The sequence below is a fragment of the Dermacentor andersoni genome, chromosome 4, assembly GCF_023375885.2.
Source record: "Dermacentor andersoni chromosome 4, qqDerAnde1_hic_scaffold, whole genome shotgun sequence".
NCBI lineage: Eukaryota > Metazoa > Arthropoda > Arachnida > Ixodida > Ixodidae > Dermacentor > Dermacentor andersoni.
The window spans coordinates 49,042,485-49,067,963 of record NC_092817.1 but is presented as its reverse complement, the minus strand read 5'-3'; the positions used below and the strand labels follow the sequence as shown (position 1 = coordinate 49,067,963).

Below are 25,479 nucleotides of genomic sequence, written 5' to 3'. Positions count from 1 at the left end.
ATTTGCTGTAGCCACCTATTGTTGATAACTAGAAAGTAAAAAAAAAATTAAATTATGGGGTTTTACGTGCCAAAACCACTTTCTGATTATGAGCCACGCCATAGTGGAGGACTCCGGAAATTTTGACCACCTGGGGTTCTTTAACGTGCACCTAAATCTAAGTACACGAGTGTTTTCGCATTTCGCCCCATTGAAATGCGGCTGCCGTGGCCGGGATTCGATCCCGCGACCTCATGCTCAGCAGTCCAACACATAATTAGAAAGTTAATTACCGTAATTTTGCTAATTACACATGTAAGTGAGAAAATTGCTCTGTATCTGGAGGCTTCCAATCAGTACACTTGATTGGTAAACATAATGTTACCATGATTTATATTTTTCTAATTAAAAAAATTCTTGTGGCAAACCATTCTTGTGGCATTGTCCGTTGGCAGTGCCTACGTTGAATGCCACATGTTGTCCCTGGAACTGGTCACTTCAAAGAACCCACCATGTGGTGCAGAAAGATTACGATCATGGTGTTTAGATTGTCACCAGTTTGCAATCTCAACTTGGCTTACAAACTCAAAGGCCAAGAGAAGACGGACGAAAGTGCTAGGTGCCGCCTTACACCCACGTTCATGAACGTTGTATTGTGATTTTTGATACCTCACGTGGTTACTTCTGTATACAAGGCTACGTGTAAATTAAAGAATGCTTGTGAGTGCTCAATAAGACTTTCATTATGGAATATCTGACCCAGGCACTAGATCGAAATCACAAGCTTAATGTAGTGCAACTCATGGCTATGAGTGCTCCACAATGCCTTACGCCTACATTCATGAACGCTGTATTTGCAATTTTTGATACCTCACATGGTTACTTCAATATACAAGGCTACGTGGAAATTAAAGAATGTCTGAGTGCTCAATAAAAGACTTTCATTATTGAATATCTGACCCAAGCACTAGATCGAAATTAAAAGCTTAATTTAGTGCAACTCATGGCTATGAATGCTCCACAAAACTGTTTCATATTGACTCATTACCTGGCAGCAATAAAAAACTTTATGACTGGGTTTTCAGTATAATTTGTTGGCTTCCTATTCAACTTCAAGTAAGGTCAAATGTCATAGCACCTTACTGCCACATTTGTAGTGCCGCCGCAAGCGTTATCAGATGTTATGTTCTCCTGTACCATATATTCTTTTTCTGCAGTTCCCTAAAAAATATATAGATGAAGTTATGCTGTACAGAGCAAGATGTGTTTGTGAAATTTTGCATAACATTCATTCTCTTTATGATGGGCATGCTTGCATGTTGAAAGCACTCAATGTTGGGCTAATCAGTTCATCTTGAAAAATAAATTAATGCCTCGGATTTGATGTGCCAGAACCACAATCTGATTATGGGGCACGCCATAGTGGGGGACTACGGATTAATTTTGACCACCTAGTGTTCTATAATGTGTACGCAATGCATGGAACACAAGCTTTCTTGCATTACTTCTCCATCAGAATGCGGCCGCCTTGGCTAGATCGAACCCACGGTCTCGTGCTTAGCAGCACAACGTCATAGCCACTGAGCTGCTGTGGTGGATTACAGTTCATCTTCAGGAAATGATGATGCAAACAACACATAGGCAGATTAGGTATGGCGTTGGCGAGGGCTAGTAAGTACATACTGAAGTCGCAACAGTGCGAAGGATGGGACAAATACATAGGTGAAAAAGACGATTGACGTAATCTTAGATGGATGTCACTGTGCATGGCTGGGCTGCCGCAAATGATACGAACTCTCTTGCACTGACGTCATGATTACCTTTCCCTTTTTTGCATTTATACCCCATGCTTAGAGTGAAATAAACTTAGTTAAAGATCAGCGCCTTGTCATTCCTGTTTATTATCTCTTTGTCCCATCCTTTGCACTGTTATAACCAAACACAAGAAGGACAGACGGAAGAAGTACTGTACTTTGACTAACTTTATTTGCTCATTAGAGCCCTCAAAGTGCAATTCAGCAGGCATTAGTCGTCATAAGCTTGTGAACTGCCGCATTTGAAAAAATTCTTAATTTCCAAGGAGTTTGTGTGTGTAGCCAGAAGTAAAACCACAAAAAACTTTGCTGTCTGCATATACCAGTAAAGGCTGAAAACCCGAATACCATTCTATGTGACAAGACTGGGTAAGTATCCAGCTTTTTCTCAGATACTGTGGTCCGTAAACTTTTGATGCTGACAGGGCACATAGCAAAGGGCTAATTTAAAACTTGCTCAGAAGTTGCTTTCTCAGTTCCTTATTTAGAAAACCATTATCTTTCCAAGTTGTCGCTAACACTTGACTGCACTGCAATGTTGCAACCAAGCGAGTTCTTCCATTATTCCTTAGCGTCAGCTGATGCTTCAGCACTAACTACCTTTTCCTAAATAGTTACGTATACCACGACAGGAACATAAAAATACATGCCTATATACAGTCTATACAGATACACAATAGGTGGACACGGTCACCTGCTGCGCAGTGAGGGTCGTGCATACAGTGCATCTTCAACATCAAGAAGCCCAGCCATGTGTACTATAAATGCTTGCAGAAAGGCAATCCCTTCATGGGTGACTGAACTGCAATAAAAGAAAAAGGTTGTAACTTGTTTGTGGAAGCAGAAAAGATGCACGACATGAGAAATACAGGGTGGGCACTGAACTGTTCTAGGCTGGAGTGATTCATGGTGTTTTAGGCAATATCCCTTAACATACTCAGAAGAAGAACTCTTGTGTGTGGCTGTATGCCAATTTTTTATATTTTAATTGAAATCTTTTGTTATTTTTAGAGAAATCTTATGCAGCTGTCACAGCAAAAAATGAACATTTTGCCGATTTAGACTCTGGGCAATACTGAATGTTTGCAACTAAGTCTGATGCATACAAGCAACTTAGAGCACTTGTCCGTGCTAGACAGTCTTGGATAAAATAGCTGTGGATGCCGCCACTGGGAGGTCTACAAAGACACCGCATAAGGAACTGGCAATATAAGGAACAGCTTACTGAAGGTGCCAAACAGCTTCTTTCAGTTCCTTTCTGTGTGTTACCTACATTGTTTCGCATTGGTTTGCCAAAAGGAACACGAAAGAAAATGTCAAGCAGCCTACTGGCCACAAGAGCCGAGTGCGACTTTAGCAAAAGGGCGAATTTCCTACCCTGAAATACACATGCCAGGCACTTCAGTACGTTCAGCGTTTAAAATGGCAAAGCTGTGGGACAATGTGCCAGCTTACAAATCTTTCAAAGTTATTGACTTCTCTGAAAAAAACCAAGATTATCAATCATCTGCTACACCATTAGATCTTTCAACATTAAAATATTTACTCATTCTATATCAAGAAAGTAGTAAAGAATTAATTATCACAGGCCACTTTAAGGGGTTTGCCATAGCAGAGCAGCCCCTGACAATGACAGGCTTCATGCAGGGGGGGAAAAAGATTTTTTTTTTCTTGGAATGTTTTTTTTTTGTAGTCCCCACTGTGCTTCTGTGTGAAAAGATAACAATAGATATAACTTCCAGTCACGTACACAAATATACAATACATAACAGAAAATGCAACATTGTGATGTTATAGTAAGAGTAGTTATTATAACATTAAATGAACTATTAAATTATGGTTAGCATCTTTTAACTTTTGAAATGAAAGAGAAAGGGAATGTTAGCAAGAATGAATGACCACTGATATAGCCAAGTCCAGTAAGATTTTCAGATAATTTCGAGCAGTAGCAAGCAGAACTTATGTGATCCGACACAGGCTCAAGCCCTTGTCTGCTGACAGAGGTATGGAAATAAAATGTTACAAATTGTATGGCTTACCTGACTAAGAATGGCTGAGGGAAGCAAAGTGTCGACATGTATTGGTCCCGCAGCTCTCTCACAAACATAAGGTTCTTGAGTATGGTGGAATTTCTGGCCTTGTCAATTTTGGTGAACACCAGCTGTTAGAAAAGCCACAACCATCAAATTTAAATAAAGCTGTTGTAATAGCCAAACTCTTTAGAGACAAGCCATTAAGTGTCTCTTTAACTAAAAGGACACTAAAGAGATTATATTAGTTTAAATGGATAGTCTTTCAATAGTGCATTTTTGACAAATTCACGGTAACAGATTGGCTATTAGAAGAAAAAGATGAAGGCAAAAGTTTCATTTATTAAATTTCGCATGAGAACCCCAGCGCCGATACATCACTGTGATGCCATGGATTTCAAAGCATTTTATATATTTGGGCCAGCGTGGCTCGGTGAAGGTTCTTGAAGCTTGATAAGTTCAGTCTTTGGCTCTCATAGATTTGTCAATGCAATCCATTTGCACAGATAACATTTAATTAAGCTTTGCCAGCTGCTGTCAAAATATGTGACATCATGGCAAACTGTTGCGCAAACTTGAAAAAAGTGTTGCCACCAGTCTCTCAATTTTGTACATTTTCTGGCTTAGCAAGCCTCTTAGCAAGATAAGAGTGGGCTTTTTAGTATTGTAGAACAGTAATCTCCGAGCTTAATTTTGTTTGTATTTAGAGTTCTTTAACATCAGACACTCCAGATGGAGGAAGAAAGGTCTTACAGCATACGGTGATTTTAGTGTTTCCAGCATCTCTATGGCATCTTGGTCATAATCTTGGAAACCTTGTTCAGCATCCATTACAAGAAATGTCCTCTTCAGGCTACAACATACCACAGTGAATAAGAAAGACACAAAAAGAAAATTCTATATACGAAACAAGTGCAGTGTTTATAATGCAATAAGTGCAATCAAATACCACATGAAAATGCCTGTTCAATGTATAAACAGTACTTAGTAAATAGGTTCATTGCTCGGACAGATATTGCAAGATTTAGGAAGCTTACTTTTTCCGACCTGAAAGAAACTGTGATGAAAAGAGGGCAAAGTCCTTCGGCTGTCTGAAACCGTAGCCAGGCATGTCGACCAAGCACAGCTTCTTGCCAACCGCAAAGAAATTCAACGTTTTTGTGTGTCCCTGAAACACAAGAGTGCTGCTAATTTGAATATACAGATGGATGGTGATTGATGGCACAGGAAAAAGTGAAATATTCAGGGAGTGGAAAAAAAAAAGAACAGAAAAGAATTAAAAAAGAAAAATTATGGGGTTTTACGTGCCAAAATCACTTTCTGATTATGAGGCATGCCGTAGTGGAGGACTCCGGAAATTTCGACCACCTCGGGTTCTTAACGTGCACCTAAATCTAAGTACACGGGTGTTTTCGCATTCTGCCCCCATTGAAATGCGGCCGCCGTGGCTGGGATTCGATCCCGCGACGTCGTGCTCAGCAGCCCAACACCATAGCCACTGAACAACCACAGCGGGTAGAAGAGAATTTATAGCACTGTTGGCATGTTCCTGGTGTGGCATGTTTTGGCAGCTTTTCAGTGATAGGTATTATGTACTCATTTCCCAATTGAAAATGATTTTGCCATTGGTGGTTATTGCTGATATTGCCAACCTCTTCAAAAATTAAACTGGGTGTCAATGTTGGTGCACAGGTTCAGATGTGTAGATTTCTGCAGCGGTGTCACGAAGTTCACAGAATTAATCACAGTCATCACAAGGACACCACAGACAATCGCAGGTTTATAATAAAATGAATATAAGTTTATCCAAGGGTCCATTAAAACACCACAGTTATCAGTACTGCTCTAACATAGATTCGCAGTGTCTTTCTTTTTTCATATTGAGGACACAAACTCAAGAGTTGTAGTTAACAAAGTCAGGTGCCATTTGTGCATGATGAAATGCTTACTTACAGCTTCATAGGAAAACCAGATTACGAAAGAGATGACCCAGTGGTTTCACACACCACAGGAACATAGATGCAATGTAGCACAGTTGTTAGAAGCATGCAAAGCTTTAGCTGCAGCAATGCAGACGCAACCACCAAAAGAGACAAAGCTCTCGCCACACCAGACCTATCTTCATACAGTCACGTGGCGAAATGTACATCTACATAGTGCCTCACACTCAGTCATGGCTCCTGGTGTTAAGTTTTCCAGTTGTTACTATGACAGGGTCCTGGTCGACAGCATTTATGGACTTTGGCCCATCCTGTCAGTTGACCTGAAGTGGCATAACTTTTCAAAAAGACACTGCCATCAGCAAATTTTGGCGTGTCAAGCACTGAGAATTACTGGATGTGAGTGACACCACTGCGAGCACTGGCACGAGTATTGACATCGTGTCGAATATCTTGCGATGCAAGCCTGCCAAGGCATGTAGCTGGACAACCTGGGCTAGTATAAAGAAGCAATTCATTCAGCTCAATTCTATTCCTTTCGTATTATCCACAGTTCATGAACTGCCAATCCTGCTGATAATGTAGGTGAAGTGATAATAGGGCCACTGATGAAGTGTGAAAATCAAAGGAATTTCAAAAGAATCCTTACATTATCCCAGCCTTTGGACCCCATTGCCTACAGGACTAACTATCTAGTCTAGTACAAAAGTAAAAAAAAACGCCTCCCTGTCACTGATAAGTGCTCCATGCGGGCACTCAATAGTGAAAAATGACTGCTTGTACCATCATTGGAAGACTAAAGCATAAGACGGTGTTATTGTCAAACAAAGTATTTTACTTAAAGCGCACAAAAACAAGGACACAAGAAAGGAAGACCAGACAGGGCGAGATCTCGTCCTCTCTGGCCATCTTTTGTTGTTTCCCTGTTTTTGTGCACTTTAAGTAAAATATGAATTCTTACAATCTCGCCCAAATTTCAGTTCTTGTAAGAGTATCATATTGCTGCCTTCTTTCAAAGTGCGTTTAACGGCTGTCACTATGTGTTGGTACAAAACTGATATTTGAAACTTTCTGGGTTGGTGGAGGGCCATGTCCAGATTTTAGATTTTCGATGTGGGAAACTGTTCTGGATCTTTCGCCTATCTGATTCCGCTGTTGGCCTCCTCAGAGTAGCTCCAAAGTGCATCATAAAGAAAATAAAAGTTGCAATGGGCAAGCGAACGAAGCGGCGAGCACTCGGTAGAGGAGGCAGCGGTTTTTGATACTCACAGGAGTTTTAGAGACCTTGACGTTAACTTCAGGTGCCTGAGAAAACATGGCTTTAAGCAGTGACGACTTCCCCACGTTGCTTATTCCCATAATGGCCGCCTGAAAATAAATCATGAGCAGAATGTCACGTGTAGAAGAAAGGCTGGCTCCGACAGTCCCCGCCACTGTCTGGTGCCGCGAGTTGAAACGCTTTGTACGACGTTCTCCTGCATATGTAAACTAACTGAATTTGATGTACGGCTATGTGAAAACAAGTTATGGAATTCCTATCACTGTGAAAGCAGGAAAGAAAGAAATAACGGTCAGCAAATCTTGAGGAGCGTACAGAGTACGCCCAGTGCAGCGCAAACATTAGATCAAATCGTAATGATCCCAAACAAAAAAGAAAATACAAGTGCATTTACAGGTTGATTAATAATACGTCACCTCGGGCACATCGTGTTGCGGGTACTGCTCAGGACGTACAGCTGACGTTATGAAAGAAAGTGAATGTTTGGGTCCGCTGACGAAAAGGTTCTCGGCTGCCTTCATTTCGGCGACACTGGGGACAAAAGGAGCTTCGTTTTCACCGAATAACGGCACCTGCAAATGCTTTTGCAATTCATTGCACCTATTTCTGTACGGAAGTTCTGCTTTCTTGGGAGCTTGCTTTGCAGAGAAAGATCGACACAGCTTAAAACTGGAGCGCATCATGTTGTGCTGCAGAAATCTGTACGGGCGCAGCCATGTTAGAAAGGTTGCCAGGTGAGATCGCCTTCCGCGCTGGAATTGGTGCGTCGTACCTCAAGCGTTGTACACTGGTAAAAAAAAAATCGCTCACATGGCTAAGCATAATAAGGTTTTGGCCCACGGGTATCACATCAATGACACAGCACGCATTTCATGACGTAATTGTCATGAATGACATAAATGACCTCAACTGGTCGTTTCTTCGTCGTTTCTTTACCTGTTGTAGCGATGCCTTTTCCGATTCTATGCTTTTTCAGGCGTTTCGTGCTTGGCCAGTGGTCAGAGCGACGGTCTGCCCACATTATCAACGGGATCAGGCGGCCATGTGTGGTGGATGATAAGAATAGCATAGAATAAGGCATAAGGCATCGCTACAAAATAGCGGCCATGATCTCGACCGGGTGAGGTGGGTAGCGGTGGTGGAAAAACTTTATTAATTATTGAGAGGGAAGAGGGGAGTAAGGAAAAGGGTAGGGTGGGTCCCTATTCCAGGACACAATATCCACCGCAAGAATCAGGAAACGATGGCTAAGCCGGGCATCGTGATGATGAAAAAAAGTAGAAAAGATTGTATTGACTTCATTGGCACATGGATGTGACTCTCCTCCGAGTCTCGAGCGGTTCTGATTAACCGAGGATTAACCTCTGTCTGACTCGTGGTAATCGACGTCTTCTTCTGCAGCCTGCGGAAGTATTAGGGCTTTCGTCAGCTTCTGCCGTTGAGCTCCTGTCCTTCGGTTTACCTTCTCTTCCCTCATCCTTTTGTGTCAGATCGGGGAAAAAGCGGTGACGTCGTTTCGGAGAAGAGAGCAATTATGTCGACATGGGGACGCCCGCTTGAACGCTTCTCGCACTTGACAGGCCAATCATACGGGGACTAAGATGGCCTTAATTACTCCTTGCGGTGTTGTGGTTTCCGACGTCTTCCCGGGGAGCCTGTGGAAGCATTGGTGCATTCGCCAGGCTCTGTCGTTGACGGCCTTTCACTCTTCGGTTTGTCGTCTCTTCGTGCATCCCTTTGTGTCAGCTCGGCGAATAAAAGGGTGACGCCGTTTAGGAAAAGAGGGCGATTATATTGACATGGGGACGCCCGCTTGAACGCTTCTCACCCTTGACAGATTGATGTCCACGCTTACTGTAACAGACTTTTCTAGGACGAGGCAAATCATCGTGTCATGGGAACGCACGCCTGAATGTCTCTCACACCCGACAGGTCGACCATAACAGTATGTATCATGGTATGTGTGACGAGACATGCGCGTATAACATCGGTGCCTTCACGAAAACCTATTCCGAAGAAACTGCAACAGCTGATAGTCCTGCGTGTGACGGTTGCTGATTCGAGGAGAACATTGACCACTTAATTATTGTGCCACTGTCCTCATTTTCAAGCACAAAGACATTCTTTGCCCAAGGCATTGAGGAAATTAGATGATCGTCCTCTGAGTGAACAGACAGTACCAGAGCACCGTCCCCACCAAGTTTTCCTTTAACCTCCTTGGTCTCCACCGATCATCGGCTCAGAAAGCAGTGAAGACACTTTTGTGCTTTCTAAGAACGTCTGGTCTGTACGAGCAGCTTTTGCTCAAATACCGTCCGTGCACGTATCCATACCCTCTCTCTTTCTCTTCCACTTCTCCCTTCCCCCAGTATACGGTAAGCAACCGGACTCTTGAGTGGTTACCATCCCTGCCTTCCTTATATATACATATATATATATATATATATATCGGGGTCCGAATCCTCTACATTCGTGCCGCAGTGCTCTGTTGCGCAGCTTACCTGAGTCTATGACTTTCCAAACGCTTGTTTGTCGAGAACACATTTCCTCAAGAAACTGCATTTCAGCGCCATATTATTCTTGCACCGGATGTGACAACGAGGGCTTCGCTATGCCAGTTACGTTGTACCCCCTTTTCTCGAGACTGTTGAAATGCTCATGCATACACGCGAGATTTCGACATTCCTAAAGCCCTTCTGTAATGAGCGGACGCACAAAGGCATCAGGAGATAAAGCGGGCTTTCGAAAGGTTGAGAAGCTACAGGATAGAAATGCATTTGGGTCTTATCACAAGGTATCACATTACGCGTCATAGGTATTGCTTACAGAGCTATAAACAGAAGCTTCTTTGTCCTATGCACCTATGGTAAATCAGACGCCTTTAACAATTATCTGCGCTTCCACGTGTCATCCGCTTGTGGAGCGGCCTTCCCGATATCCTGGTAGCGGAAGCTAACTAAGAAAATTTCGTCACGACATAAACACACATTTCTTACTTTAATTAACTTCTTGTCTGCTTTGCTTCTTGCGTGCATTTCATTGGTATCTTTTCCTCTGAGGATTTTCGACTTTGTGAAAACTTGATTCTTCATTGCGTCATTATTAACAAAATGTTCTACTAATATGCATAATTGTATGCTCCTTACATTAGGTAAAATTTTGAAGCTCCGCTTACCCAATGCCCATTCTTCGCGCCTGTGAGATATTTTAATAATAATAATAATAATAATAATAATAATAATAATAATAATAATAATAATAATAATAATGATAATATGTATATGTATATGCGAAAGTTCCATTGCATGATGTGATTATTAGCAAGGAAGATCGTTTCTTCAAAGAAATCATTCCACCTTTACATCACCGCGTACTTTCCATGTGAGTGAAGAAGCTTTGTTATGGACGCCTGCAGAACGGTTAGCCTTCCCCTGTTAGGGAGGCGTCACCGTGACGCGGCTATGACGTCTTTGCGGCTTGAGGCGCCTCTACTTCGGCTGCGGCCGCACTACTTCCTTTGGTCGACCGCGCCTGCCCCTCTTTTGGGGTGGCAGCCTCCCTCCGGTTTCGCTCGGTCGTTGCCTTTCGAGGGCCGCCGAGATATGCTGGACGGCCTGGGCTTGGGCATCCTGATCATAGCACCTTGTTGCGGCCTCGAGCCGCGCCGGGATCGTTGCTATCGTTACAGCTTCGTGTGGATTTTTAGCACAGCCAAAGGATGTGAGCTGCAGTGGCTCTTTCCTTTTGGCACACACAACACAGGTCACTTTTATAAACACTTGGACACACGTGCCTCATCAGCACCGGGGTGAATAACAACCCCGTTTGAAGTTGTCGATATAGAATCCCTTCCTTACGGGTCAAGCCCGGATGAGGTAGCGGCATAGTCCTTCGCTCTAGTCTGTACCACTTCACAATCTCGTTGTAGGAAGTCATTTTGTCTTTGGTTTTCCACCACCACGACGGGTCGACCGCAGCAGCAGCGGCACGGTTGGTTAGTCCTCGCGCCGCCGCATTCGCCGTCTCGTTGTGGTTTGCGTTGCCGCGATCCGACACATCACTGCCCATGTGGGCCGGAAACCACTTTATCACTACACACCGATTTTCACTCGCGAGATCGACCGCACGCAACACACGCGCGGCTTCACTACACACCCTTGTTCTAGCGTAATTTCGCACTGCCGTCCTAGAATCACAGAGCACAGTCGTGCACTCGGGATCGGCGATGGCCAGGGCAATGGCCACCTCCTCGGTTGGATGCGCCCCTCGAGTCCGCACACTCGCCGCCGTTCTCGTTGCGCCGGTCGATGCCCCGACGACAGCAGCGGCGAATGCCTTTCTGTCATGTGGATACTCTGCCGCGTCTACAAACACGGCGCCCCTGTCTTTGGCATGTAGATCGATGAGCGCCTTGGCCCTCGCCGCCCGCCGCTCTTTCTGGAACTCAGGGTTCATGTTTCTTGGTACCGGACATACCCGTAGTCGTCTGCTAATTGCGTCCGGTACAGGCACTTCTGTATTTTCGGGTCCCCTTTCCTTTGGCCCCATGCTTAGGTCACGCAGCACTTGTCTGCCCGTTCTTGTTTCCGATAGCCGCGCGAGCTGAGCGGTCCTCTGCGCCTCGGCGATTTCCTCCAGGGTGTTATGCACTCCCAGGGCTAGGAACTTGTCGGTGCTTGTGCAGTCGAGAAGTCCGAGTGCAGCCTTGTACGCTTTGCCTATGAGCGCACTGATCTTATTTCGCTCGCACTGCCTCCAGTTGTGGAAAGGAGCAACGCATGTAATGTGGCTTATAGCGAAGGATTCCACTAGCCGGGTGAGGCTTTCTTCCTTCATGCCTGCTGTTCTGTGTGACACCCTCTTGATGAGGCGGATGGCCGTGGTGACTTTGGCCGCGAGACGGTTGACCGTCTCGCCGTTGACTCGTTTGCGCTCAATCAGGCTCCCTAGCACTCGTATCTTCTCGACAACCGGGATAGTGTGACTGGCGCTCGTGTTGATCTTTACTGTCTTTTGCTCTCTCCCAGGTTCGTTGCCTTTCGTCTTCCAAGCTGCTCTTTTCGGAGGAATCACCAACAGCTCAGACTTGCTTGGGGAGCAGACGAGCCCAGACCCGTCCAGCTGCCCCTCGATAGCGTCAACCGCCTCTTGCAATGTAGTCTCGATGTGTCCGTCGCTTCCTCCTGGGACCCAGAGCGTTATGTCTTCGGCATAGATGGTGTGTCGGACCCGCGCGACTTGAGAGAGGCGCTCGGCCACCCCTATCATTACATGGTTGAAAAGTAATGGCGAGATGACCGAGCCCTGGGGGCTCCCGACACTGCCGAACTTCTTCTTTTGGAGCCGCTGGTCACAGGCGATGATTTCGGTAGTCCGCTCCGTCAAAAAATCCTTGATGTACGCATATGTTCTCTTGCCCATGTTTAGCCGTGACACCTGTGCCAGGATCGCAGAGTGTCTCACTTTGTCAAAAGCGCTCTGCAGGTCGAAACCCAAGATGGCTCGCTTGTCTTTCGTGTTGGTAGTGTCATCGAGGATTTAATTTTTCAGTTGTATCATGGCGTCCTGAGTTCCTAGCTTGTTTCGGAACCCGATGAGGGTGTTTGGGTAGAGCCCCGAATCTTCCAGGTAACTCTGCCACCTGTTCATGAGTACATGCTCCAATGCTTTGCCCACACAGGACGTAAGCGAGATCGGCCGGAGGTTCTCAATGTTGGGTGGCTTTCCCGGCTTAGGAATCAAGATGATCTTGGCTGCTTTCCACTGCCGGGGTAGTGACCCGGCTCCCCAGCAAGTGTTGAAGTATGCCGTGAGGTTCTCGATGGCCACATCGTTAAGATTTTTTAGCGCTCTGTTCGTAACGCGGTCGGGACCAGCGGCGGAGTTGCTGTTGAGATTGTGCAGGGCAACCCTTACTTCCCATACTTCAATGTCTCGATCTAGCCACTTGTTTGCTTCGCCTAGGTAGTCCGGGTGCGTTTCTGTGGGAGTGACCGGCAGGTACTTGTCGAGGCGTTTCTTCACTTCGTCTATCCCGTGCTCGGTCAGCGCCCTGTGGATGATCTTGGCCAGGTTGTGGTGCTGGTGAGACTTGGTCGTGGTCGCATCCAAAAGATGCCTCAGCATACTCCACGTCTTGCCGCAGTGCATCTGGCCGTCCGCTGCGTTACAGACCTCATTCCATTGCTGAGTGCATAGCACTCTGCTGTGGGACTCGATCTCGCGGTTGAGTTCGGCGACCTTCTTGCGTAGCTGTCTGTTTGTCCGCTGCGTCTTCCACCTTGACAGGATGGACTGCTTTGCTGCGATGAGGTGGGCCAGGCGACTGTCGACCCTGTGGACACGCTCGTCCGTCTCGACTTCCTTGGTGGCATTTTCTACCTTGTTTACAATCTCGGTGGACCACTCCTCAATGTCTAATTTCGGTCTGCTCCTTGGGTAACAATACTCGAAACGCGTCCCAATCAGTAAATATATGTTTCCGAAAGCTTCTGCCGAGTTCGTCGTTACCACCGAGCGGGACAGCGACCTCCACAATGTAATGGTCACTGCCCAATTCGTGACCCGTGTTCCGCCATTCAAAGTCCGCCATACCGCCGCCGTTACCCCTGACGAAAAGTGAGATCGGGCGTTGTGTCTCGGGTGACCGAGTTGCCGATTCTTGTAGGGTATGCTGGGTCGGTGATTAGATTTAGTGCCAAGTCGGTAGCATCTTGCATTAAGTCCCTGCCCTTTGCCAATGTTTTGGGGTAACCCCAGGCTTGATACGGCGCGTTAAAGTCCCCGCAGATTACCAGCCTGTTGTCGGGCCCCGCGACGCAGTACAGAATTTGGCGACGCAATTGGCTAACTTTCAGCAAACATGGATAGGACATCAACCATCGCAACCACAACAGCAGTGAAAGGCCTCCTGGTCTGGCATTGGAATTGCAACGGTTTTGCTGGGAAAAAGGCTGTAATTGAGCAACACTTAGAACAAGTATAAAGAAAGCCAGATATCGACTTTCCATGTGCTGATACAAACGCGGAAAAACTTAAAAAAGAAACATTCGTGCCTAATATTCAGTATTATTCCACTCTTGGAGCAGAGATCATGACAATTGCCAGTGGCGGCACAATAAGGTTTTTTTTCTTCTTCTTCCCTATACATAGAAAACTAGGTCAACAAGTGCGACAAAAAGAAAAGAAGAAAAAGAAGAAGAAAGGAAATGAACAAACTAGCATGCTTTAACACGAGTTCGTGCTTCTTCGAAGCTTTTCTTACTCAAAACACTTCAAGGGAGGGAGGGGAGGGGGGAGAGAAAAGGAAGGAATGAAGAAAAAATAAGAAACAGCAGCAATGGTCCTCCGATCTTTCGACATCTTCAGTCTCCATTGTCCACAGTGAATGTCAACAAGTAACCCTATTGATTTTTTTCTCCCTTTCCTACCCTATACATGAACACTCGCACTGTGAATAAACTCCATTCAACTGGTTCTTCTTTCTTCCCGTTTCATCATTATCGTTTACGACTCGGCTATCATTCCTGCGACTTTGTGTTCTCCTGCTCAGATAACTGGGTGTTCTCGTTTCTTTGTATACTCCGGCGTTACAAGCCAATGCGCACGACTTGAGGAACCAATATTGATTCAGTTTCTTTTTTCGTTTCTCCCTCCTCAACTCCGGCGCTGTGAGACGCTCTTGCGATATTATTTTAATGCATTGTTTGAGCACTGGCCCTGTTTTGTGCAGTAGACGCGGAACCATGGATAATACGTTGCTTCAATTCCTCATGTTTTTTTTTCTTGTGTGCACGCTTATTTTGTGTGCCTGAGGGGCGCTCTGTGTGTGTCATTAAAATTTTGCTTCATTTTCATCTGGAGGGGCAATGCTCAGAAATTGCTGCCGAGCAAACCTTTCTAGTTTTCTTCAAAGATCTCTCTATTCCTTCTACTGTGTAAAAGACATAGCACAATGCATACAAAATAGCAGATATAGGCACGTATATATAGTCTTGTAGAACTACGCGGTCATTCGGTGCTATATGTCAACACACGCATGCAGTTTTTTTTTTTTTCATGAAAGAACATGGACTCGTCATCCTGACCCTGCGAAAGTGGATGGCCAGCGAAGATGTTAGAAAACCACTCCACGCAAATGCCCTCGCTAGGGACATGAAATGTTTTATTGTTCTGCCTGGTCTTAGCACGACACCGTTGTTGAGCATTACGCTTTTGCACTCTTCAACGTACATCATATTCACGCTGCTCTTCGGGAGTCTTTGAGTGGTCTACCCATAACGGCCTTGCGTTGTGCTGAATGAGTTGCTAGGCAGATCTCGCTTTTATATAAGAAGTTTGGTGACGTCATTCAATGATCCGTATGCTGCTATTGCCCCTTTCCCACCGGATCAGCTATATGCAACCGTAATCTTTACCGGGAAACACACGCTAGGAGAGGAAGGCGCCTCGCATTGTTCACAGGCATCATCCATCATGCAGTTTTGCGTTTGTTTTGTGCTTTTCTTTATTGAAATGAATATTTAGCAGTGTGTTTTATGCCTGGTTCCAAAAGAGATATGTACTTTTTTTCGGTTCATTTTTTTTGCTGACGGAAATAAAAAATCCCGACCAACTAGAGGCTAACAGCTTCGCTGTAAAAACTGCACAGATAGTATGTAAAATGTATTGAACCGTTGCAACTTATTGAAGAAATAACCGTTCATAACCTGTGAGCTCGCCTGTCCGCATCCCAGTAAATCTGAGCACGTTTTTTTCTCTTGAGAGGCCTTTGTCTCGATACAGCCAAAGCACATGGAGAGCTGACAGAAGGTGCTCGCGCGCGCGCGCGCACGCAAGCACGCACGCACGCACGCACGCACGCACACGCACATGGGGTCAAAACACGCTAGCGCGGCATTCATCCGTGCTACCATACGGTAAACGTCTTCGCGAGAGCAGTTGCCAGTCATTCAAAATACCGGACACGTTATTAGCGAAGGTATTCGAAAGCATAAATGTGGCCTTTGGTTATCTCTTTCGGTTTTCTGAAGCGATCCCTGCTTGTAGCTTTCACCGCACGGCAGGTAGTTGGTGAGGTGGAGTTTATGTATCTGTGTATGGGGGGCATTGTTGATGGCGCACGGGACAGTGCACAAAACTTGAGGCCGTCATGTCACAGCAGCCCTCTTTACTGTTTCCGCACGACTGCGCACGACGCATCAAGCACATCCGCCGATGCGAGCACGGATGCGTGATTTGCCGACGTCGCAATATAGTCGGCGAAAAGAGGGGGCAAAGCAATCTTTACCAGCCACTGTAGAAACAGTGGCCCAGCAATAGCGCGGAGCCAACCGGAAGCTTCTTGCGCTACACAAATCTATGGGCTTTATCGGAAGCCAATGCAACCGGCACTTCGCTTGAAATAACAGGAACAGACGGGGGCCAGGCAAAATCGAATCGTGCGATGCCGAAGGGCGAGTAAACAAGAACAAACGCGCGGATTTTTCGCGAATGTGCTCCTTCTCGCTTCTGGTTCGCTTTCCACCCCTTCGTGAAACGCACAAAATTGCGTTTGGCGAGGAATTCAAGAAGCTTGCCTAGAAGCCGAGTTCCTTGCGGTTCTCATTCGAAAACAAACAATTTATTCAAGGGTGTTTCTTCTATTTCTATGTGTTTTTATTCTCCTGTTTTGTACCTGTGTACCGTTTGCCTTGGCAGTGACTTATTACGCTGCGTCTGTGATCACGTCAAGAAGAGTACTCACATGCAAATTTCTTGTACGTTGTCCCCAGATAACTTTTTAGAGTGTACATTCTAAAAAAAAGTTTACACCCTTTGGGGCTTATCTTGTCACACAACGATAATCGTCATTTGCCTTGTCCGCATTTCCTTTCTTTAATGCTGCGAGCCCGGCGCTTCCCAGTAACGAACGGCAGGCGCGTTATCAGCATGACATAGCATTGCCGACAGGAAAGTAGAGGGCGCGGCGTTTTCAAGAAAGGAAACGCAAGCAAGGCAGACGATTATTGCACTTTAAAAAAAGTTTACACCCTTTGGGGTGTATACCTGCCCCACAACAATAACGTAAGTACCGAGCTCGCAGCGTTAAAGGAAAGGAAATGCGGACAGGACAGATGACGTTTATTGTTGTGTGGCAAGATGCGAATCTGAACCTGGCAACGTTTAACGTTGGAACGTTATCTAGGGAGGCGAGTCTAGCAGTGTTATTGGAGGAATTAGAGGATAGTAAATGGGATATAATAGGGCTCAGTGAGGTTAGGAGGACAAAAGAAGCATATACAGTGCTAAAAAGCGGGCACGTACTGTGCTACCGGGGCCTAGCGGAGAGACGAGAACTAGGAGTCGGATTCCTGATTAATAAGGATATAGCTGGTAACGTACAGGAATTCTAAAGCATTAACGAGAGGGTGGCAAGTCTTGTTGTGAAATTTAATAAGAGGTACAAATTGAAGGTAGTACAGGGCTACGCCCCTACATCCAGTCATGACGACCAGGAAGTCGAAAGCTTTTATGAAGACGTGGAATCAGCGATGGGTAAAGCCAAAACAAAATACACTATACTGATGGGTGGCTTCAATGCCAAGGTAGGCAAGAAGCAGGCTGGAGACAAGTCAGTGGGGAAATATGGCATAGGCTCTAGGAATAGCAGGGGGAGTTATTAGTAGAATTTGCAGAACAGAATAATATGCGGATAATGAATACCTTCTTCCGCAAGCGGGTTAGACGAAAGTGGACGTGGAGGAGCCCAGATGGCGAAACTAGAAATTAAATAGACTTCATACTCTGTGCTAACCCTGGCATCATAGAAGATGTGGACGTGCTCGGCAAGGTGCGCTGCAGTGACCATAGGATGGTAAGAACTCGAATTAGCCTAGACTTGAGGAGGGAACGGAAGAAACTGGTACATAAGAAGCCAATCAATGAGTTAGCGGTAAGAGGGAAAATAGAGGAATTCCGGATCAAGCTACAGAACAGATCATCATCATCATCATCATCATCATCATCATCATCATCATCATCATCATCATCATCATCATCATCATCATCATCATCATCATCATCATCATCATCATCATCATCATCAGCCTAGTTACGCCCACTGCAGGGCAAAGGCCTCTCCCATACTTCTCCAACTACCCCGGTCATGTACTAATTGTGGCCATGTTGTCCCTGCAAACGGCTTAATGTCATCCGCCCACCTAACTTTCTGCCGCCCCCTACTACGCTTTCCTTCCCTTGGAATCCAGTCCGTAACCCTTAATGACCATCGGTTATCTTCCCTCCTCATTACATGTCCGGCCCATGCCCATTTCTTTTTCTTGACTTCAACTAAGATGTCATTTATCCGCGTTTGTTCCCTCACCCAATCTACCCTTTTCTTATCCCTTAACGTTACACCTATCATTCTTCTTTCCATGGCTCGTTGCGTCGTCCTCAATTTCAGCAGAACCCTTTTCGTAAGCCTCCAGGTTTCTGCCCCGTAGGTGAGTACTGGTAAGACACAGCTATTATACACTTTCCTCTTGAGGGATAGTGGCAACCTGCTGTTCATGATTTGAGAATGCCTGCCAAACGCACCCCAGCCCATTCTTATTCTTCTGGTTATTTCAGTCTCATGATCCGGATCCGTGGTCACTACCTGCCCTAAGTAGATGTATTCCCTTACCACTTCCAGTGCCTCGCTACCTATCGTAAACTGCTGTTCTCTTCCGAGACTGTTAAACATTACTTTAGTTTTCTGTAGATTAATTTTCAGACCCACCCTTCTGCTTTGCCTCTCCAGGTAAGTGAGCATGCATTGCAATTGGTCTCCTGAGTTACTAAGCAAGGCAATATCATCAGCGAATCGCAAGTTGCTAAGGTATTCTCCATCAACTTTTATCCCCAATTCTTCCCACTCCAGGTCTCTGAATACATCCTGTAAACACGCTGTGAATAGCATTGGAGATATCGTACCTCCCTGTCTGACGCCTTTCTTTAATGGGATTTTGTTGCTTTCTTTGTGGAGGATTACGGTGGCTGTGGAACCGCTATAGATAGCTTCCAGTATCTTTACATATGGCTCATCTACACCCTGATTCCGTAGTGCCTCCATGACTGCTGAGGTATCGACTGAATCAAATGCTTTTTCGTAATCAATGAAGGCTATATATAAGGGTTGGTTATATTCCGCACATTTCTCTATCACCTGATTGATAGTGTGAATATGGTCTATTGTTGAGTAGCCTTTACGGAATCCTGCCTGGTCCTTTGGTTGACAGAAGTCTAAGGTATTCCTGATTCTATTTGCGATTACCTTAGTAAATACTTTGTAGGCAACGGACAGTAAGCCAATCGGTCTATAATTTTTCAAGTCTTTGGCGTCCCCTTTCTTATGGATTAGGATTATGTTAGCGTTCTTCCAAGATTCCGGTACGTTCGAGGTCATGAGGCATTGTGTATACAGGGCGGCCAACCTTTCTAGGACAGTGTTCCCACCATCCTTCTACAAATCTGCTGTTACCTGATCCTCCCCAGCTGCCTTCCCCCTTTGCATAGATCCCAAGGCGTTCTTTACCTCTTCCGGTGTTACTTGTGGGATTTCAAGTTCCTCTAGACTATTCTCTCTCACCTTATCGTCGTGGGTGTTACTGGTACTGTATAAATCTCTATAAAACTCTTCAGCCACTTGAACTATCTCATCCATATTAGTAACAATATTGCTGGCTTTGTCTCTTAACGCACACATCTGATTCTTGCCTATTCCTAGTTTCTTCTTTACTGCTTTTAGGCTTCCTCCGTTCCTGAGAGCCTGTTCAATTCTATCCATATTATAGTTCCTTATGTCCGCTGTCTTACGCTTGTTGATTAACTTAGAAAGTTCTGCCAGTTCTATTCTAGCTGTAGGGTTAGAGGCTTTCATACATTGGCGTTTCTTGATCAGATCTTTCGTCTCCTGCGATAGCTTACTGGTTTCCTGTTTAACGGCGTTACCACCGACTTCTATTGCGCACTCCTTAATGATGCCCATAAGATTGTCGTTCATTGCTTCAACACTATGGTCCTCTTCCTGGGTTAAAGCCGAATGCCTGTTCTGTAGCTTGATCCGGAATTCCTCTAGTTTCCCTCTTACCGCTAACTCATTGATTGGTTTCTTATGTACCAGTTTCTTCCGTTCCCTCCTCAAGTCAAGGCTAATTCGAGTTCTTACCATCCTATGGTCACTGCAGCGCACCTTGCCGAGCACGTCTACATCTTATATCATGCCAGGGTTCGCGCAGAGTATACAGTCGATTTCATTTCCAGTCTCACCATTCGGGCTCCTCCACGTCCACTTTCGGCTAACCCGCTTGCGGAAAAAGGTATTCATTATCCGCATATTATTCTGTTCTGCAAACTCTACTAATAACTCTCCTCTGCTATTCCTAGAGCCTATGCCATATTCCCCCACTGACTTGTCTCCGGCCTGCTTCTTGCCTACCCTGGCATTGAAATCGCCCATCAGTATACTGTATTTTGTTTTGACTTTACCCATCGCCGATTCCACGTCTTCATAGAAGCTTTCGACTTCCTGGTCATCATGACTAGATGTAGGGGCGTAGACCTGTACAACCTTCATTTTGTACCTCTTATTAAGTTTCACAACAAGACATGCCACCCTCTCGTTAATGCTATAGAATTCCTGTATGTTACCAGCTATGTTCTTATTAATCAGGAATCCGACTCCTAGTTCTCATCTCTCTGCTAAGCCCCGGTAGCACAAGACGTGCCCGCTTTTTAGCACTGTATATGCTTTTTTTGGCCTCCTAACTTCACTGAGCCCTATTATATCCCAGTTACTGCCCTCTAATTCCTCCAATAGCACTGCTAGACTCGCCTCACTAGATAACGTTCTAGCGTTAAACGTTGCCAGGTTCATATTCCAATGTCGGCCTGTCCGGAGCCAGGCATTCTTAGCACCCTCTGCAGCGTCGCAGGTCTGACCGCCGCCGTGGTCAGTTGCTTCGCAGCTGCTGGGGACTGAGGGCCGGGGTTTGATTGTTGTGTTCATATAGGAGGTTGTGGCCAAGTACTGCACCAGGGTGGCCAATCCTGCTCTGGTGATAGAGTGCGTTACCGGTTCTGGTCACCGGGATCTGGCCGCACTCCAGGCCTGTTTGTGCAATTTTCTCAACACACAGTTGTTGTTTTTTTCTGGTATTTTCCGGTGGAGAATTGTGCGGCCCGGGATTTGAATCACGGTCCTCTTGCACGGGAGGCGGATATTGTACCGTCCCCGCAGGTATTCGGCTTTAACTCAGGAAGAGGACCTTAGTGTTGAAGCAATGAACGACAATCTTATGGGCATCATTAAGAAGTGTGCAATATAAGTCGGTGGTAACTCCGTTAGACAGGATACCAATAAGCTATCCTAGGAGACGAAAGATCTAATCAAGAAACGCCAATGTATGAAAGCCTCTAACCCTACAGCTAAAATAGAACTGGCAGAACTTTCTAAGTTAATCAACAAGCGTAAGACAGCTGACATAAGGAACTATAATAGGGATAGAATTGAACATGCTCTCAGGAACGGAGGAAGCCTAAAAGCAGTGAAGAGGAAACTAGGAATAGGCAAGAATGAGATGTATGCGTTAAGAGACAAGGCCGGCAATATCGTTACTAATATGGATGAGATAGTTCAAGTGGCTGAGGAGTTCTATAGAGATTTATACAGTACCAGTAGCACCCACGACGATAACGTGAAAGAGAATAGTCTAGAACAACTTGAAATCCCACAAGTAACGCCGGAAGAAGTAAAGAACGCCTTGGGAGCTATGCAAAGGGGGAAGGCAGCTGGGGAGGATCAGGTAACAGCAGATTTGTTGAAGGAAGGAGGGAACATTGTCCTAGAAAGACTGGCCACCCTATATACACAATGCCTCATGACCTCGAGCGTAACGGAATCTTGGAAGAACGCTAACATAATCCTAATCCATAAGAAAGCGGATGCCAAAGACTTGAAAAATTATAGACCGATTGGCTTACTGTCCGTTGCCTACAAAGTATTTATTTAGGTAATCGCAAATAGAAGCAGGAACACCTTAGACTTCTGTCAACAAAAGGACCAGGCAGGATTCCGTAAAGGCTACTCAACAATAGACCATATTCACACTATCAATCAGGTGATAGAGAAATGTGCGGAATATAACCAACCCTTATATATAGCCTTCATTGATTACGAAAAAGCGTTTGATTCAGTCGAAACCTCAGCAGTCATAGAGGCATTACGGAATCAGGGTGTAGATGAGCCATATGTAAAAATACTGAAAGATATCTATAGCGGCTCCACAGCCACCGTAGCCCTCCATAAAGAAAGCAACAAAATCCCAATAAAGAAAGACGTCAGACAGGGATATACGATCTCTCCAATGCTATTCACAGCGTGTTTACAGGAGGTATTCAGAGACCTGGAGTGGGAAGAATTGGGGATAAAAGTTGATGGAGAACACCTTAGCAACTTGCGATTCGCGGATGATATTGCCTTGCTTAGTAACTCAGCAGATCAATTGCAATGCATGCTCACTGACCTGGAGAGGCAAAGCAGAAGGATGGGTCTGAAAATTAATCTGCAGAAAACTAAAGTAATGTTTAACAGTCTCGGAAGAGAACAGCAATTTACGATAGGTAGCGAGGCACTGGAAGTGGTAAGGGAATACATCTACTTAGGGCAGGTAGTGACCAGGGATCCGGATCATGAGACTGAAATAACCAGAGGAATAAGAATGGGCTGGGGTGCGTTTGGCAGGCATTCTCAAATCATGAACAGCAGGTTGCGACTATCCCTCAAGAGAAAAGTGTATAACAGCTGTGTCTTACCAGTACTCACGTATGGGGCAAAAATCGAGGACGACGCAACGAGCTATGGAAAGAAGAATGATGGGTGTAACGTTAAGGGATAAGAAATGAGCTGATTGGGTGAGGGAACAAATGGGCATGGGCAGGACATGTAATGAGGAGGGAAGATAACCGATGGTCATTAAGGGTTACGGACTGGATTCCAAGGGAAGGGAAGCGTAGCAGGGGGCGGCAGAAAGTTAGGTGGGCGGATGACATTAGGAAGTTTGCAGGGACAACATGGCCACAATTAGTACATGACTGGAGTAGTTGGAGAAGTATGGGAGAGGCCTTTGCCCTGCAGTGGGCGTAACGAGGCTGATGATGATGAAGATGCAACTCAAAGGGTGTAAACTTAGAGTGTGTTGTGGGGCAAATGTACTTCCGAAAGGGTGTTAACATTTTTTAGAGTGTCGCAAGTACCGGGCTCGCAGCGTCAAAGAAAGGAAATGTGGCCAAGACAGACGACGATTATTGTTTGGGGACAAAATACAACCCAAAGGGTGTAAATGTTTTTTAGAGTGTAGTAAACGTAACGAGTGGACACTCCCGTAGGCCCCTGCGGCCGACTTGGGCTATCGACTTCGACGAGCTAGCGGAATCAGAGAAATTCATCCGCCTCCACGACGGCCGCCGCACGCCGAAGGCCATACTGGACGCCAAGAACAGGAATATAGCAGAAAAGAATTTATTGCCGCAAGATTGTAAGTGGCATATACAAGGAAACTGGAAGAAAATGCGAAATGCAAGTAGTACGGGTGTCAAACGGCGCACTTTTAATCGCTTTTAAGCCCGATTCAGTTTGAATTTCTCGGTCGCGATTGATTCTTTTGCGCAAGCGGCGCGAGGAAGCCAATCGCAGTCTAGAATTTTTATCAGGATCGGGCGTGATCGCGATCGAAAGTGGTCGTGTGATACCGCTATAATTGAGTAGAGTCGGAAATTAATGGCGTGATTGCGATAATCTTCACACAAGGATAACAACACACACGAGACGTGTCGTAACACCAGGTTAATGAAAAAAAAAATTACGCAGATAAGCCAGCAAATAATTTACTGAAAATGGGATTGTTTCAGAAGGAATAAATATGACGCTTTTTTGTACTTCTACTAAGGAAAGCGATATAAGGTAGCAAAATTGTGCGAATAGTAGCATGCCAAAATAAAGTGGCGATATAGACAAAGACAACTGGGCACGCACCAACATCATCTTTAATGCGCAATCCAGTGAGTCCCTCATTGAACAGCTGTAAGATACTGGCATCCAGCCAATTAAGCACTTCGACAGTGTTGGACTCTTCACCTGCATTCTTCGAAGCGTTGCAATCGTCGTCTGATACTTGGAAATGTGCCCTTGGATATGCGTGATGTCCTTGGGCTGTAGGAAAAGTGGAACGTAAGGAAGGAAAAGTGGAAGGAAGGAAAAGTGGAACGTAAGCGATACTGGAGCCTTCAAAGCTTTTGAATGAAGATGGTACGTTCCTTCGTGTAACGCATACTTTTCTTATCTAACACGCGACTGTCTCTGATATTAATGTACGTCACCAAAAGAATGGCTGTCAAGGAAGCACTAATAAATGCTGAGAAACAAGAAACTTGCAACGGTAAGGACTCAATACAGAAAACACGCATCTTCAGCCCAATGCAACAGCTAACAACGCTCGATAGCACATAGACTGGTACAGCGGTTGAGAGAGTACGTTAGTGCCATACTGCCAATATTGCACGTTGTACGGCTTTAGACATGGTAATATTTCTTTTGCAAAACTAGCGCACCATGCTTTTTCAGAAGCAGCTTCGCGCAACGTCCTTGAATTAACCAACACAAAGCATTGTGCACCAAACGGCATGTGTTCACAGGCCGCATTCCTTAACGAACCATTTTACTTGAAATAACAAAAGTTTGGGCATGTTGGTGTTCTATTTCTGCATCTAGGCCACAACACAAGCTGGTTTTCACTCTGTCCTTGTCTCGTGTTGTGCGTGAAATGCAGAAATTAACCAATTTATTTTATTTTCGAACTTCCCCATTGTTTCGAACGTGCCTCCCAGCTCGGACACTGCCGCGTTGCTGTTATCGCTGGCATCACCGCTCATTGCTACGCACGATAAAAAAAAAAAAAAGAAAGGAAAAATGCAGAATGAAATTCAACGTTACAAATGGGCAGCAGCTGGTTATGGCTTCATGACTGCCATGCCCCCCCTCCGTCTATGTTCATACGGCAGTGACACAACGAGGTACAAAGAGAATAAGTCTTTAACAACGCGCGAAAGAACTTCCACTGGCCTTACCGTGAAACGGCTTCGAAGCAGTAGTGTCAAACGCTGGCAGAGGATCCTGACAACAATCCTCGGGAGCATTTTACAGAATAACGTCCCCGCCAGTCCGGCGGCGGGGCCTGACTGGGCTTCGCACGTGCTGGGTCGAGCCGCCTGTCAAGCTGCCAGCCACGGCCGCCGCCGCAGCCACATTAGTCACGACGCAGCCGACCTTGTTCAACGCACGTTTGAGAGCAGAACGATGCCACTGCGCAAGCGTACTGTCGCGTGGGATTTTTTCATATTTCGTGGGCTTTCTTTGC

General features: G+C 45.5%; 2 protein-coding genes across 2 annotated transcripts; both read right to left on the bottom strand.

The window, feature by feature from the left end:
- Positions 1-2,257: 2,257 nt before the first annotated feature.
- LOC126537092 (GTP-binding protein 8-like) lies at positions 2,258-8,067 on the bottom strand. The gene is made up of 6 exons (XM_050184236.3): positions 7,459-8,067; positions 7,033-7,131; positions 4,861-4,991; positions 4,577-4,676; positions 3,833-3,954; positions 2,258-2,595 (listed from the first exon to the last, which is right to left on the bottom strand). The coding sequence occupies exons 1-6, from the start codon at positions 7,723-7,725 to the stop codon at positions 2,484-2,486; spliced, it is 831 nt and encodes a 276-aa protein (XP_050040193.1). The 5' UTR covers positions 7,726-8,067; the 3' UTR covers positions 2,258-2,483.
- Positions 8,068-9,764: 1,697 nt separating this feature from the next.
- Positions 9,765-13,761, bottom strand: LOC140217229 (uncharacterized). The gene is made up of 4 exons (XM_072287605.1): positions 13,649-13,761; positions 12,719-13,469; positions 12,116-12,478; positions 9,765-9,800 (listed from the first exon to the last, which is right to left on the bottom strand). Exons 1-4 carry the CDS (start codon positions 13,759-13,761, stop codon positions 9,765-9,767), a joined length of 1,263 nt encoding a protein of 420 aa, XP_072143706.1.
- Between the last annotated feature and the right edge of the window lie 11,718 nt (positions 13,762-25,479).